General features: G+C 42.0%; 1 protein-coding gene and 1 long non-coding RNA gene across 3 annotated transcripts; one reads left to right on the forward strand and one right to left on the reverse strand.

Moving 5' to 3' along the window:
- The first annotated feature begins 258 nt into the window (after nt 1-258).
- Nucleotides 259-2,194, forward strand: LOC133883533 (uncharacterized). 2 transcript variants are annotated; one of them, XR_009902909.1, is made up of 7 exons: nt 259-609; nt 711-782; nt 863-916; nt 1,015-1,083; nt 1,422-1,509; nt 1,693-1,817; nt 1,953-2,194. It is a non-coding gene; the product is annotated as an uncharacterized LOC133883533 (long non-coding RNA). The 2 variants fall into 2 exon arrangements; XR_009902910.1 differs by having other exon boundaries at nt 1,710-1,817.
- Nucleotides 2,195-8,045: 5,851 nt separating this feature from the next.
- LOC133930108 (uncharacterized) lies at nt 8,046-9,034 on the reverse strand. The gene is made up of 3 exons (XM_062376807.1): nt 9,031-9,034; nt 8,844-8,917; nt 8,046-8,717 (listed from the first exon to the last, which is right to left on the reverse strand). Exons 1-3 carry the CDS (start codon nt 9,032-9,034, stop codon nt 8,046-8,048), a joined length of 750 nt encoding a protein of 249 aa, XP_062232791.1.
- Nucleotides 9,035-12,830: the final 3,796 nt, after the last annotated feature.

Below are 12,830 nucleotides of genomic sequence, written 5' to 3' on the forward strand. Positions count from 1 at the left end.
TATCAATATTGGGCTAGTTTTTGGTTGTGGGTATCAGCATAAGCTCATTAACAATGGACGGATTCTTATCTGTTTTTGGTTGTAACTTAGTATGTATGCAGGTTGTGAGTTAATTCAGTTGGTTCATTGTTGTTATATCTGGAGTAATCTCGCGGTGTAGTGTAATAAATTTTTGTATGAATTGATGAACTAAAAAAGTCTTACATTTGTGATCTAGGTTATATCATTTACTGTGTCTTATATTTGTTTATGCTAGACTGGACGTGGACAAGGCCTACAATCCGCTCGACGAAATGTGGGAGAAGGAGATTTCTCCCGATGTGATCACTTACACAAGCTTAATTGGTGGGCTGGGGTTGATTGGCCAACCCGACAAGGCAAAAAACTTGTTGAACGAGATGCATGAGCTAGGGTGCTACCGAGCTGTGGAATGATATGGTCAGCAACGGGAGAATTCTTAGCACGAAGTGCAAAATGGAGGATTAGTCTTTGCATTTATTGTGAATATGTATATTTGCTGCCCATGGTTGTACCGCAACATCCAGGGAAGGGCCATCCCTTGCGATTTTATTGGCGTAGTAAAAAGTCAGCAGCCTGTTTATTTGAAAGGTATTGCCTGATACATCTGTTGGAATAACTTTTGATGCTCTTGTTGATATCGTGATTCTTCAAATGCCTTTTCAAACTCTTACGCTGTACATCTTTTATAGGGGAAACTGTGACTAATTATGATGAATTGAAGTCCAATTTCTTTGCCCAGCCTGGCACTTGCTTATGGAAAGGTAAATACTGAATGGCTAGACATATTTGGGCGTACGCACGTTTCACAAAGTGTTTTGTTTTGGTTATTGCTTCTTTTCAGATCCCTGAACAATTGCACAGCGAGGAAGTTCCGGAAAATCTTATCCATCATAAGGTGACGGTAGTTAGTTTATTGCTTAAACCGATGCATTATCCTTACAAATATAGATGTAGTTGTCCTGATTGGGCATTCTCGCCTCTCCTTTTTAACAGACTTTTTAGGACAACCGACCATCACTAAGTTTTTTGCTTCCTACATTATCTGCATATGAGATTGGACAGGTATGCCAATTACATTAGTGATACTGATACCTCATTTGAAGTTCCAAGTCGTTCAATCTTTTCAACAGGATTCTGGCCTTGTATTATGAGGTGTGTTATATTCTGTGTGAGGAATGCATCACCTTACAATTTTTGGCTAATGTTGCTTTAAAACATAATGTTGTTGTGATAGTTTACACGTAAATTATTGTGTACGATTAGGATCAGCAATTATGTCCCTATGTACACATAACTTTCGTTCATTCTTTGTCCTTTGCAAGATTCTTTGGTGTACTTTCATATTCTTGCATCAATTTTGATTTATTTCTCAAATGTACTATTAATGTCTATATTTTCAGCTTTTAGCCATCTATGAGAACCGGATTGCAGCTCAGGGTTTTATATGGGGTTAACTCATTTGATCAGTGGGGAGTGGAGCTAGGCAAGGTATGCGCATGATGTTCTGTGTTCTGCCCCTATATTTTCATTTTATTCAAAGGTTCAGTTGTTTTGAGCCATCATCTGGCACGTGCCGCATAATTTTCTCCCCCAGCTCGTGTGTTTGTATTTTGTCATGGTCTTCTTAACACCTGGTTTTGATTATGTTATTCCTGGAATTTAATGTTCCAGTCACTGGGATGTTCCAGTCACTGGCTTCTCAAGTGAGGAAACAGCTGCATGGATCCCGGATGGAAGTGAAGCCTGTTGAGGGCTTTAATCAGAGTACTTCAAGTTTGCTAGCGCGATACCTCGCTGTACGCTCTTTTGCTAGTTTGCCTATATGTCATCATTTACCATTCCGATCATATTAAAATTCTAAAAGTTCTTGACAGACCATATCCAAAGGAAAATTTGGAAGCACTTACACTTGGGTTTATTTCTTTTTGTAGGTCAAGCCATCCACCCCATATGACGCTACCGTATAGCCGAAAGTGTAACATGAGATGATTGGCATGCTAAGGTCTTCGTTGACAAAGTTGGGCTTAATTCTTTGTTCCTTTTGGGAGTTGTCACAACCAGTTTGGCATTGCTGTAATTTTGAGGTTTTATGTACTCCTACTCCTAGAGGATCAAACTTACAACCTGTTGCCGCTGGCAAGTGCAGCCCCATCCGAACCTGTGTTCTTTCCTACTCCGTTCAATTTACATATCGTGTACCTTGTGCAAAGCCTTCCGACATTTCTGTTGGGAACGTTCTTGCGTGTTCTGTCTCGCCGCTGCACCCGGTGCACTGTGCTGCACTGCTGTCTGGCCATTTAAACACGGCGCGCCAAAGGACCTAGCACCGTGACATTTAAACATGACGCTGCGCCGTGTCATTTAAATACGGCGTCATGTCCTCGTTACGTTAGCAACGGCCTCCAGAGTACATCCTACGTATCATAACACGTCTCGCCGGTAAGAGGAGATGGAGATGGAGTCATGCCACTTCCAGAAGCTCCCCGGTAAGAGGATTAATTCTTGGTGCTCTCTTCTTCTGGATGATTCCAGGTGCCCGTTTGGTGTATTACCTCTAGAGAACTAGATAATTTTAGGTGCAAACATTCCTGTAAAAAGAGTTATATATGTGAGCTTGGTAACCACTAAGTAAAAATAACAGTCTTGATATCGGGCAATTAGTAAAATAGACAGCAGACTGGTAATGGCAAAGAAATCAAGACCCACTACAAGGAATTAGATCAACTATGACAAAAATGGTCGTGACAAAACCTAGAACTATCACAAAAAGGGGTTATTTGGTGATGATTCAAAAAATATTGTCATTAATCCGTAGTACAGTGTGGCAGTTTCGTCAGATGTGTCTATGACGAATTGCTACCGTCGTCATCGAATGCCCATTAGTTTGTGACGTTACTATGTATCATCGTCACAAAAAATATGAGATGATGCCTAGTACATCTTAATGACAAAATCTATTTTTGTCATGCAGCCATCATAGTTCCACCCACGTCTGCTCCCCTGACTCATCAAATTTGGGTTTTTACCACCGACCCAATCCAAAATTTCAACTCCTCTCATAGCCCGATCCAAAACGTGTCTGTGACTAGATCTGGAGCTCGAGCAGTCCACTCCTATGATTCCTCTCCTCCTCGCCTCCTCTACCCTCACACGTGCTGCCACCTGCTGTTTTCAAGTCTACTCCTACTCCCTAACAGGCCAGCGGCTTCCCTGGCTCCCGCTCCTTGATCCTCCCTGCTAGATGCTGCTCCTCCTCACCTGAAGCCCTCAATTCACTATCGGCTCACCTCCTTGCCTGATGCCACTGGCCTCCTCCACAAGATCTGCGTCAGCTGCCCTCTCTTAGGCAGCTACCGACGCACTATGCAGCCATCACGCGTCTCCGTCGCCGTGAGCCTGTGACATCCACGACCTGCAACGACCCTCATCGACCGCTTCCTCGCCGATGCCGAATAGTGCTATCCATTCTTTGATGATTAGAACCTGTGACTTTGAACTATTTTTTCTTTAGGTCGATCTGTGGTTGCATGCATTTTAGATCCAAATTGATGGATCCTGATGCTCGTAAGAAACTGAATTTTTATGTTTTTTTGTGTTGTTTGATACACAGGGAACGACATAATAGGGCAGCTTGATCTTGCCTTCTGGATATTGATGGCACATAGGCTATCCAGTGAGGAGCTCAGGTCAGGTAGATGCTTATTCTCTCGTGTTTTAAGTTTTGTTTGATAGATATATTAACATTGTGTTCGTGGTTGTGACCAGATCAAGTAGGACTACGGATCTCATTTGGTACACACAACTTTGACTAATCCCAACATCTTACATGTGGCCTATTATCTGTATGGAGACAAATAATTGGTTTTTGATATTTGTTTTACTGTGTTACGCTTATGTTTTTCTTTCTAAGTGAAAATATTTTGCAATATATAACAATTTTTTTGTCTTGCGGTACACAGAGATTTCATCATTGATTAGTGCTTGCCTAATTGGTTTCAGTTGTCCTATAAAAAGATTGATGACATAACTCATTTCTATTTCTTCATTTTTTTACCTCTTTCTATTCGGGGATGCACAAGGAAGTTTGGCATCAAAGAAGAGAAATTTGTAGGTGGAACACTATTTGATTTTGTTATTCATGTCAACATTTTAGTTTCTTCCCATTTTTAATTATGTTGTGTGACTATGTCAGCTCCCAGTGATCTCGTGGTGCTCATTGCCATTTGCTTAACTGTTATTGGCACCCATAGTATGCCCCCTTGATATATTGCTTGGCTATTGTGGAATTTGGTTAACATTAGACTGCATGCTGCTTATTAGGATAGATGTTTGCTAGTTGCCTCTTTGACAATTGTTTAGCCTCTGGGGATGGTTTTGTAAAAGGGAGAAACAAAAAAAGGTGATGTTCTAGAGATGGTTTGTAGGCGCAATAAACAAAGAAACTCATTTCAGTTGCCACATTCTTGCAAGATTTTGAGAATTGCAATTCGTGTTGAGGATTTAATTTTCTTTGATGTGTCATATTATTTTGTAATGTGTTTCTATATTGCTAATATTCTCATGGGATATGTGATAATATAGAGAGAACTTTATGATGATTTCTTCATTTCATCACAAATAAGTAGCGGTTGTGGGAATTTTAGTGACGAAACCCCACTACAATAGAACTGGTCATCTGCACCGGATCATTAGTGCCATCTAAGGTTTTGACCCATCACTAATGTGAGTATCATTCTTGGTTCATAAGAAAATCAATATCTGTGTTGGTTTTAAAAAACAACCGGCATGATAAGTTATTATAAGTGCCGATTCATACTAAAAACTAGCAAACATCTATTGTGAAGGGTGTCTCGCCGCAGCCCCATGCGTCGCACTCACTAATTCTTGTCACTAAACCCGCTCGGCTCATGCTCTTCGGCCCTTCCTTGCCGTCGCGTTTCTGTGGCAGCGACCTTCATGCGCTACGTTTTCTTTGTGCAAGACAGAGCAAGGGTCCGCCGGCGGTACTGAGCGAGCACGACGGTGACGGCAGATGAGCCGGTTCGAATCTCGAGTCGGCTCATTTACTCTCTTTTTTTGCTCCCAGTAACCGCTTTCACTGCCGGTTGTACAACCGGCAATGATTGGGGGGGGGGGGACTTTCAATGCTGACCAATAACTGTCGGTTGCAAAACCGGCACTAAAGGGCCCTTTGGAGCCGGCACTAAATGACCTTTCAGTATTAGTGCCTGATCCAATAATTATGTTTAATCTCACATTGCATGAAACATAAAATATCACAATAGTCTCTCTCTCATTACTTATAGTATAATCATCATAAAATGTAAGATGTTACATGACAATTTCGTGGACTTTGTTACTAAGTACATTCTATAATGTAGATTCTGTGACGAAGTGAGTGATATGGAAATTATGTCATTATTATTATTCTGTGATAAAAATATCGTTATACCGTGACGACAACCTGTCATCATCGATAGTCCGATTTCTTGCAGTGACCTTACATCATGTCGATGCGTTTGATCTTGATCGTATGAGACAAGTCCTGGTAAATGATGAAGAAGAAGCAATGTTATCCTAGTGCAGAGTGTTAACCATTACTGACAAAGCAAATAAATAGCGATACATTTGATCAGCCTGTGCAACATCTTCAATCCTGAAATTCCTAATACAACCCTTGACAAATAAAATGTAAATGCCATTCATTCGCAACAAAGGCACTGGGGACAGCATCAGCGGGTCAGCGGGAATGACAGATATAACTTATGATCACCAATCACATAAATGTCAAGCATGAAATTACATGGACATTAAATTATAGGAAGTGAAACAAAGAACAATATTTTTGTACAGAGGAATAATTGTTCAAACCTGAAACTACATGGCCACACAATCGTAGGAACAATAATACGAAGACCAATATTTTCTCTACATGAAAAAACGATTTAGACAATGTGGCCGCACTAACGAGGAAATTTAAAGCTATATAGATGCCCAAATAATTTCGAGGACAGCAGTCATCAACACGAGAGCCTGAGTGATGTGCTGGTGATGCTCCTTCGCTCTCAACTGCAGCAGGAATTCTGGACATGAGAGCTGTTCTAAGTAGTTTTCTACCTCTTTTGGTTTTCTCTTCAACGAGTCTTTGCGACGTTAGAGCTTGCCTCCGGGCAGCTTCAATCTGAAGAAAACGAGAAAATACCTTGGTTAACTCTTCCAAGCATACAAAATAGGACTAAATTGACAGTCATAAAAATAGTAGCAAATTAACAATCATAATGCGACCCTTGGACAGCTCTGTGCAAGATGCTGGATTACCAGGATCAAGTGGAAGCCTTCTCAGTGCACTTAGAGAAGCATATTGCAAATTACCACGTATGATAGTGTAACACCCCAGACTACAAAACCTGAGATACCACTAAACTACGCAACCTACATTTTGTCATAAAAAAAAACACCATCTTCTCTATAAATTTAAGCATCGCGGAAGCAATAACATAGATAAACAAGGTATGCAGAATATCACATTAGCAGATAAAAACATCCTGACATGAACCAAGAGCAAAATATTAAGTTTAACATCACCACTACTTTTTAAACTTCCAACGAACGACCTTAAGAACTAGACTTTGTTTATTATTACAGCACAAGATAAAAAGTGTAGACATGAAGTGCAAAACGTGCTACTACATCCCCATCCCCTCATGACATGCATCGAGTACCTGAAAATAGTAATGCAAGGGTGAAATTGAAAATCTCAGCAAACAAACTTGTTTTGACAAGCTATTTAAATCACAAGTTGATTAAGCATCGATTTAATATAGGACTTCTCAAGATATAAGGCATGTTAGTATAGTATCAACAATATTAAAGAAGTATAACTTCATATCCACAATAACATATAAATGTTATTAACTTCCATGAATGCACATGAATGCAATCATATGTCTTCTTTTACATCGCACCCCTTCTCGGGCAACGTACGATGCGTACCGGTACTGTCGTGATATTTATGATATAACTTCCAATGCATATGCAAATGCAAGTGCATATGACAGCAATATACTGCAATTGTACTAAGGTGTACCACCAATAATACCTCAACTTCATTCTCAAGTCGAACAGCAACATAGTTCAACAAGAATTGTAGCAACATAAAGATAGATATAAGACAATGATTAACCATGCTTAAAGGTAAAAAACATCAAAAGGCTCTTGACCCGACGGTGCCTATAAAGAGACTGTCTTCCAGAAACAGGAGATAACAGCTCAATACTGAGTAAGCCAATCCATGCCAAGAATAACATCAAAAGGCTCTAAAGGAATCACCACAGATTAGCAACAAAGGCTTCGTCAGCAAGATGAATAGCACAACCGGGGCAAACAGAAGAACTGGATATAAGACCTCTAGTAGAACTGACCACAATAGACTGACTAATCTTTTGCACAAAAAGACAAGCACGAATCACAAAACCCTCCGAGACAAACGAGAAGCTAGCGCCAGAGTCAAAAAGAGCTTGTGCATCAAACGAATCAACTGAGATAATACCTGTCACCACTTCTCCACGGTCTCTACCGTCAATAGAGGGCATAACATATGCCCCTAGAACTGGAGGTGCGGAAGGAGCAAAAGCCTGGGTTGGTCGAAACACCCCAGACTGAGGCGTCGAAGGAGTAGTCGGTGTAGTCGAAGGTGCCATCAAGTACTGAGGGTAGACTGGCACAGGCAGGTACTGCTGAGTGGAAGGCGCCGGCAAGCACTACAGAGTGGGCAGCGCAGGAAGGTACTGCTGTGCAGAGGAGGTCACCGCCATCATCTGGACAGTGCCACTAGAATGTGAGGTTGAAGAAGAAGACACTGGCTCCCAACGCACCTTCCCATTGGGATTCTTCCTACAGACCACATCCCTGTGATCCAAGCCACAGATAGAACACTTGCCGGTCCACTGACACTCAACACAACGGTGTGCGTCGCCACATCAGAAACACACCAGCCCCATGCCAGGCTTAGGAATAGCCCGATACTAAGGTGTGCTCCCTCCTGAAGCACTGGACTGAGAAGACTTGTTGTGGTATGGCTGGTGACGCTGGAACTTCCCCTTCTTATGAACAGGGCCACCAGAATGGCCCTTCCTATCGCTCTGACCGCGAGACTGCTCACCACCTGAAGACTTCTGTAAGTCAGCAGTGTACATCTGCTGCATCTCCACACCCAAAGCCTGTTCCACTGTAGTGCGGAAGTCCACCACTGGAAAAGCACCCAACACTTGGCGGATCGAATGCTTGAGACCCTGATGAAAGTGTTTTGCCTTCTCTACCTCGTCATGGGCCACGTGTGGGACAAAGCGGATAATCTGATTGAAGCCCACTTCATACTCTGCAACTGACTTCTTATCCTGCATATAGTCATTCAAATCAATCTTCATCCTATCCAGGAAAGTCACCGGGTAGAACCTCCTCTCAAACTGCCTGACAAACTCATGCCAAGTCAGCAGGCCATGTGCAGCCGTGCGAGCTGACTGCACACCCTTCCACCAGATCTGTGCCTCACCCTTCAGCAGTTGTGTCCCAAAACGAACACGATCATGAGCCAACACATCAAAAGCCTCCATCTTGTCCTCCACATATGACAGCCAATCAGCAGCATGAATCGGAGTACCACTGCCGTCAAAACTATCTAGCTTCATACCAACCCACTGCATGAGAGAAACACCGCTGACAGGACCATCTGCAACAGGAGCAACGCAAGCAGCAGTGCCAGTAGGGACTGCGCCAGCAGCAGAGGTAGCCTGCCTCAACGACCTCAGCTTGTTCTACATTGCCTGCATCGCAGCTGCTAGCTCAGCCTGGCCATCACCATCTGGTCTAGCCGCAACATGACTCCTAGGTGGCATAACTACAGCCACCAAAACACACAAATGACACAAACATCAATTCCAAGTAATTAAGCATAAGCACTAGATAGAACAAAACACAACACGATAGGAGCAAAGATATGCAAACCCTTACCCATCCTACATGTGCAAGTGTGTCAAATTAAACCTTAATTCACCTAGAATCTAAAGCCTAGGCTCTGGTACCAACTGTAACACCCCAGACTACAAAACCTGGGATGCCACTAAACTACGCAACCTACAGCTTGTCATAAAAAAAAAAAACAGCATCTTCTCTATAAATTTAAGCATCGCGGAAGCAATAACATAAATAAACAAGGTATGCAGAATATCACATTAGCAGATAAAAACATCCTGACATGAACCAAGAGCAAAATATTAAGTTTAACAGCACCACTCCTTTTTAAACTTCCAACGAACGACCCTAAGAACTAGACTTTGTTTATTATTACAGCACAAGATAATAAGTGTAGACATGAAGTGCAAAACGTGCTGCTATATCCCCATCCCCTCATGACATGCATCGAGTACCTGGAAATAGTAATGCAAGGGTGAAATTGAAAATCTCAGCAAACAAACTTGTTTTGACAAGCTATTTAAATCACAAGTTGATTAAGCATCGATTTAATATAGGACTTCTCAAGATATAAGGCATGTTAGTATAGTATCAACAATATTAAAGAAGTATAACTTCATATCCACAATAACATATAAATGTTATTAACTTCCATGAATGCACATGAATGCAATCATATGTCTTCTTTTACATCGCACCCCTTCTCGGGCAACGTACGATGCGTACCGGTACTGTCGTGATATTTATGATATAACTTCTAATGTATATGCAAATGCAAGTGCACATGACAGCAATATACTGCAATTTTACTAAGGTGTACCACCAATAATACCTCAACTTCATTCTCAAGTCGAACAGCAACATAGTTCAACAAGAATTGTAGCAACATAAAGATAGACATAAGGCAATGATTAACCATGCTTAAAGGTAAAGAACATCATAGAATTCAGAACATAGTCAAAAGGTAAAGAACATCACAGAATTCAGATCATAGTCAAATCTGTCATGGTTCTGATAAAGGTGTAAGTGATGAAGATAACAAGTCAAAACAGTAGCAACACCATAGCTACATTTACTTGCCTTCAACCGACGATAACGGCGAACTTCAAGTATGAGATGAAGTACCACCACCTAAACACAACCATAACTCAGTACAAACACTCCTCATAACATGCAAACACATAACACAAAGCGCTTCTACGCCCGAAACCCTCAATCAAGCAATACCGACCCAAAAAAACAGCACACACGCATTAGATTCACAGGAGCAGCAGTACTTCTTTTTTTCTTATCTATTTTTCTACCACATATATGATAACAAATAAATACATTTTAGGAAACTACAGAACAAGGGCTACAACTTTCATTGTGGTGACATAATTGTTCCATGCCTCTAAAGTCTCCTAAACGGTATAACAAAACAGCTCTGGAAACCTGTCGTCAATTTCAAACAGCAGCCACTCAAAACTGTTTATTTTCAGAAATACGCAACGAAAAATTCTAAACTTTTGTGGACATGTAGATCATAACACAATCTTCAACTTTTATATAATTTGGATCTACATAAAACGTATTTAACATGGCCTAATCAAGCTCTGAACTTCGACACTGAAATATGTTAACAATTGATTGCAGAAACTTCAGAACAGCGTAACTGGAGCTATAACCAACGAAAAATTGCATACTTCACACCGTTGGAAAGCTTAACGAATCCTCTACAACTTCCTAGCTATTTTGAAAAACTGGTTCGGCATCTAAGATGCCCAAAGACTGAATAGATCTACTACTGTCCAGATTCTTGTCAGAATCTGACAGCCAAATTCAAAAATTCAAAGCTACTAAACTACTTGGCCAACAATTCTGAAATTTCATTGGTAGCTAGCTTTCGCAGTTAGATACAACTTTCTCTATGGTGGAAAAATTTATTTCGGCCATTAACTTGCTCAAAAATGACGTTGAACAGAGACTGCACAAGCTGACAGATTTCAGAACGTGGACGAAATTGATTTCGACCAAACCTCCAACTAAATCCCCTCTAAACTCATGATTAAAACCTCATAAATCGACCAAACGGATGGGATTAGGGTGGCGAATCTCACCTAGACAACCACAGAGAGCACAACAACGTCCCCGGGGTTCTCCTCCTCTTTCTTCTCCTCCTCCCTCCCTTCTTCCCTTCTTCCTTTCTCTTCTTCCTACCGCACAAGAGCAGCAGCCAGGGAGGAAAAACAAGTTCTGGCTAGGGTTTTGGCTGGGTGGAGGGGAAAAAGAAAGGGGAGGGGTGCCTGGGCCTTTTGGGAGGGGTTGGGCTAACCGGCCCAAGCTCAGGTTGGCTTAGCCCACTCCCAGGTTATGTTTTTTTTTTAAAAAAATTGCTGCTGCTATTTTGCTTCAATTCTTTCTCTTTTCTTTTCCGGCGAGAGCGATTCGACACCAGAAACCAAAATTTTTTCCCAAATTTTCCCAAAATTTTAGGGCATTACATTCTCCCCTCCTTTAAGAAATTCGTCCCTGAATTCAGCTATACTACGACAGCTAAGGAAAAGAAACATCCTAACTTAAACCAAACTTAAAACTGACCTTCCTCGAAGAGCGCTGGATGCTTCTTGCGCATTTGCTCCTCGAGTTCCCAGGTAGCTTCACGTTCCAACTGATTAGTCCATAAAACCTTCACATATTTGATCGTCCTCCTCCTCATGATTTGCTCTGACGAGTCCAAAATACGCATTGGGTGACACTCAATAGACAAGTCCTGCTGCACTGTGATAGGCTCGAGGTCAATCTTATGCTCTGGATCTCGCAGATACTTCCTTAACATAGATACATGGAAGACGTTATGTACACCACTCATAGAATCTAGTAACTGTAGACGATAAGCCAAACTGCCAACTCGAGCCGTGATAACAAAAGGTCCAATGTACCTCGGGCTAAGCTTCCCTGTAGTGCCAAACCGAACAACACCCTTTGTGGGTGATACTCTGAGGAGAACCTGGTCACCCACTGCAAACTCTAGCTCACATCTGCATAACTGTTTTGTCGGCTCTGAGCGGCCAACATGCTCTGCCGTATCTCCCGCACTTTCTCGGTGGTCTGTTGAACAATCTCGGGACCAAGCACAACCCTCTCACCAGACGAATCCCAACACAGGGGAGAAACACACTTCCTGCCATACAAAGCCTCATAAGGAGCCATCTTAATGCTAGAATGATAACTGTTATTATAGGCAAACTCCACCAAAGCAAGGTGATCCTCCCAACTGCCCTTACAAGAAAGGACACAAGCACGTAGCATATCCTCCAAGGTCTGAATGGTCCACTCCGACTGCCCATCTGTCTGAGGATGGAACGCGGTACTCAAAGAAAGCTTAGTGCCCATTGCACTCTGAAGGCTCTGCCAAAACTTCGATACAAACTTGGCGTCTCGATCTGACACAATCGACTTAGGTACACCATGCAATTTCACCACTTCCTTGATATACAAGGGAACCAAATCCTGAGCTGAACTCGTCGTCTTCATAGGAATGAAATGCGTGGACTTAGTGAGGCTATCTGCAACAACCCATATGGCATCCCGCCCATGAGGTGATCGAGGTAAACCAACCACAAAGTCCATAGTGATATGCTCACATTTCCACTCGGGGACCTCTAAAGACTGAAGCAACCCCGCAGGCCTCTTATGCTCGGCCTTTACCTGCTGACATACACCACAAGCTGCCACATACTTGGCAATATCGACCTTCATCCTTTTCCACCAGAAGCTCTGCTTTAGATCTTTGTACATCTTAGTCTCACCAGGATGAATTGTATATGGAGTCCGATGAGCCTCTCTCAAGATGTCCA

Source organism: Phragmites australis, chromosome 10 (assembly GCF_958298935.1).
Source record: "Phragmites australis chromosome 10, lpPhrAust1.1, whole genome shotgun sequence".
In the NCBI taxonomy this organism is placed as follows: Eukaryota; Viridiplantae; Streptophyta; class Magnoliopsida; order Poales; family Poaceae; genus Phragmites; species Phragmites australis.

Excerpts from the sequence above, each read along its gene's own strand:
- LOC133930108 (XM_062376807.1), bottom strand. Across the intron at positions 8,718-8,843 it reads AGCTAGCAGCTGCGATGCAG|TGGGTTGGTATGAAGCTAGA; the intron begins GCAATGTAGAAC and ends TCTCTCATGCAG.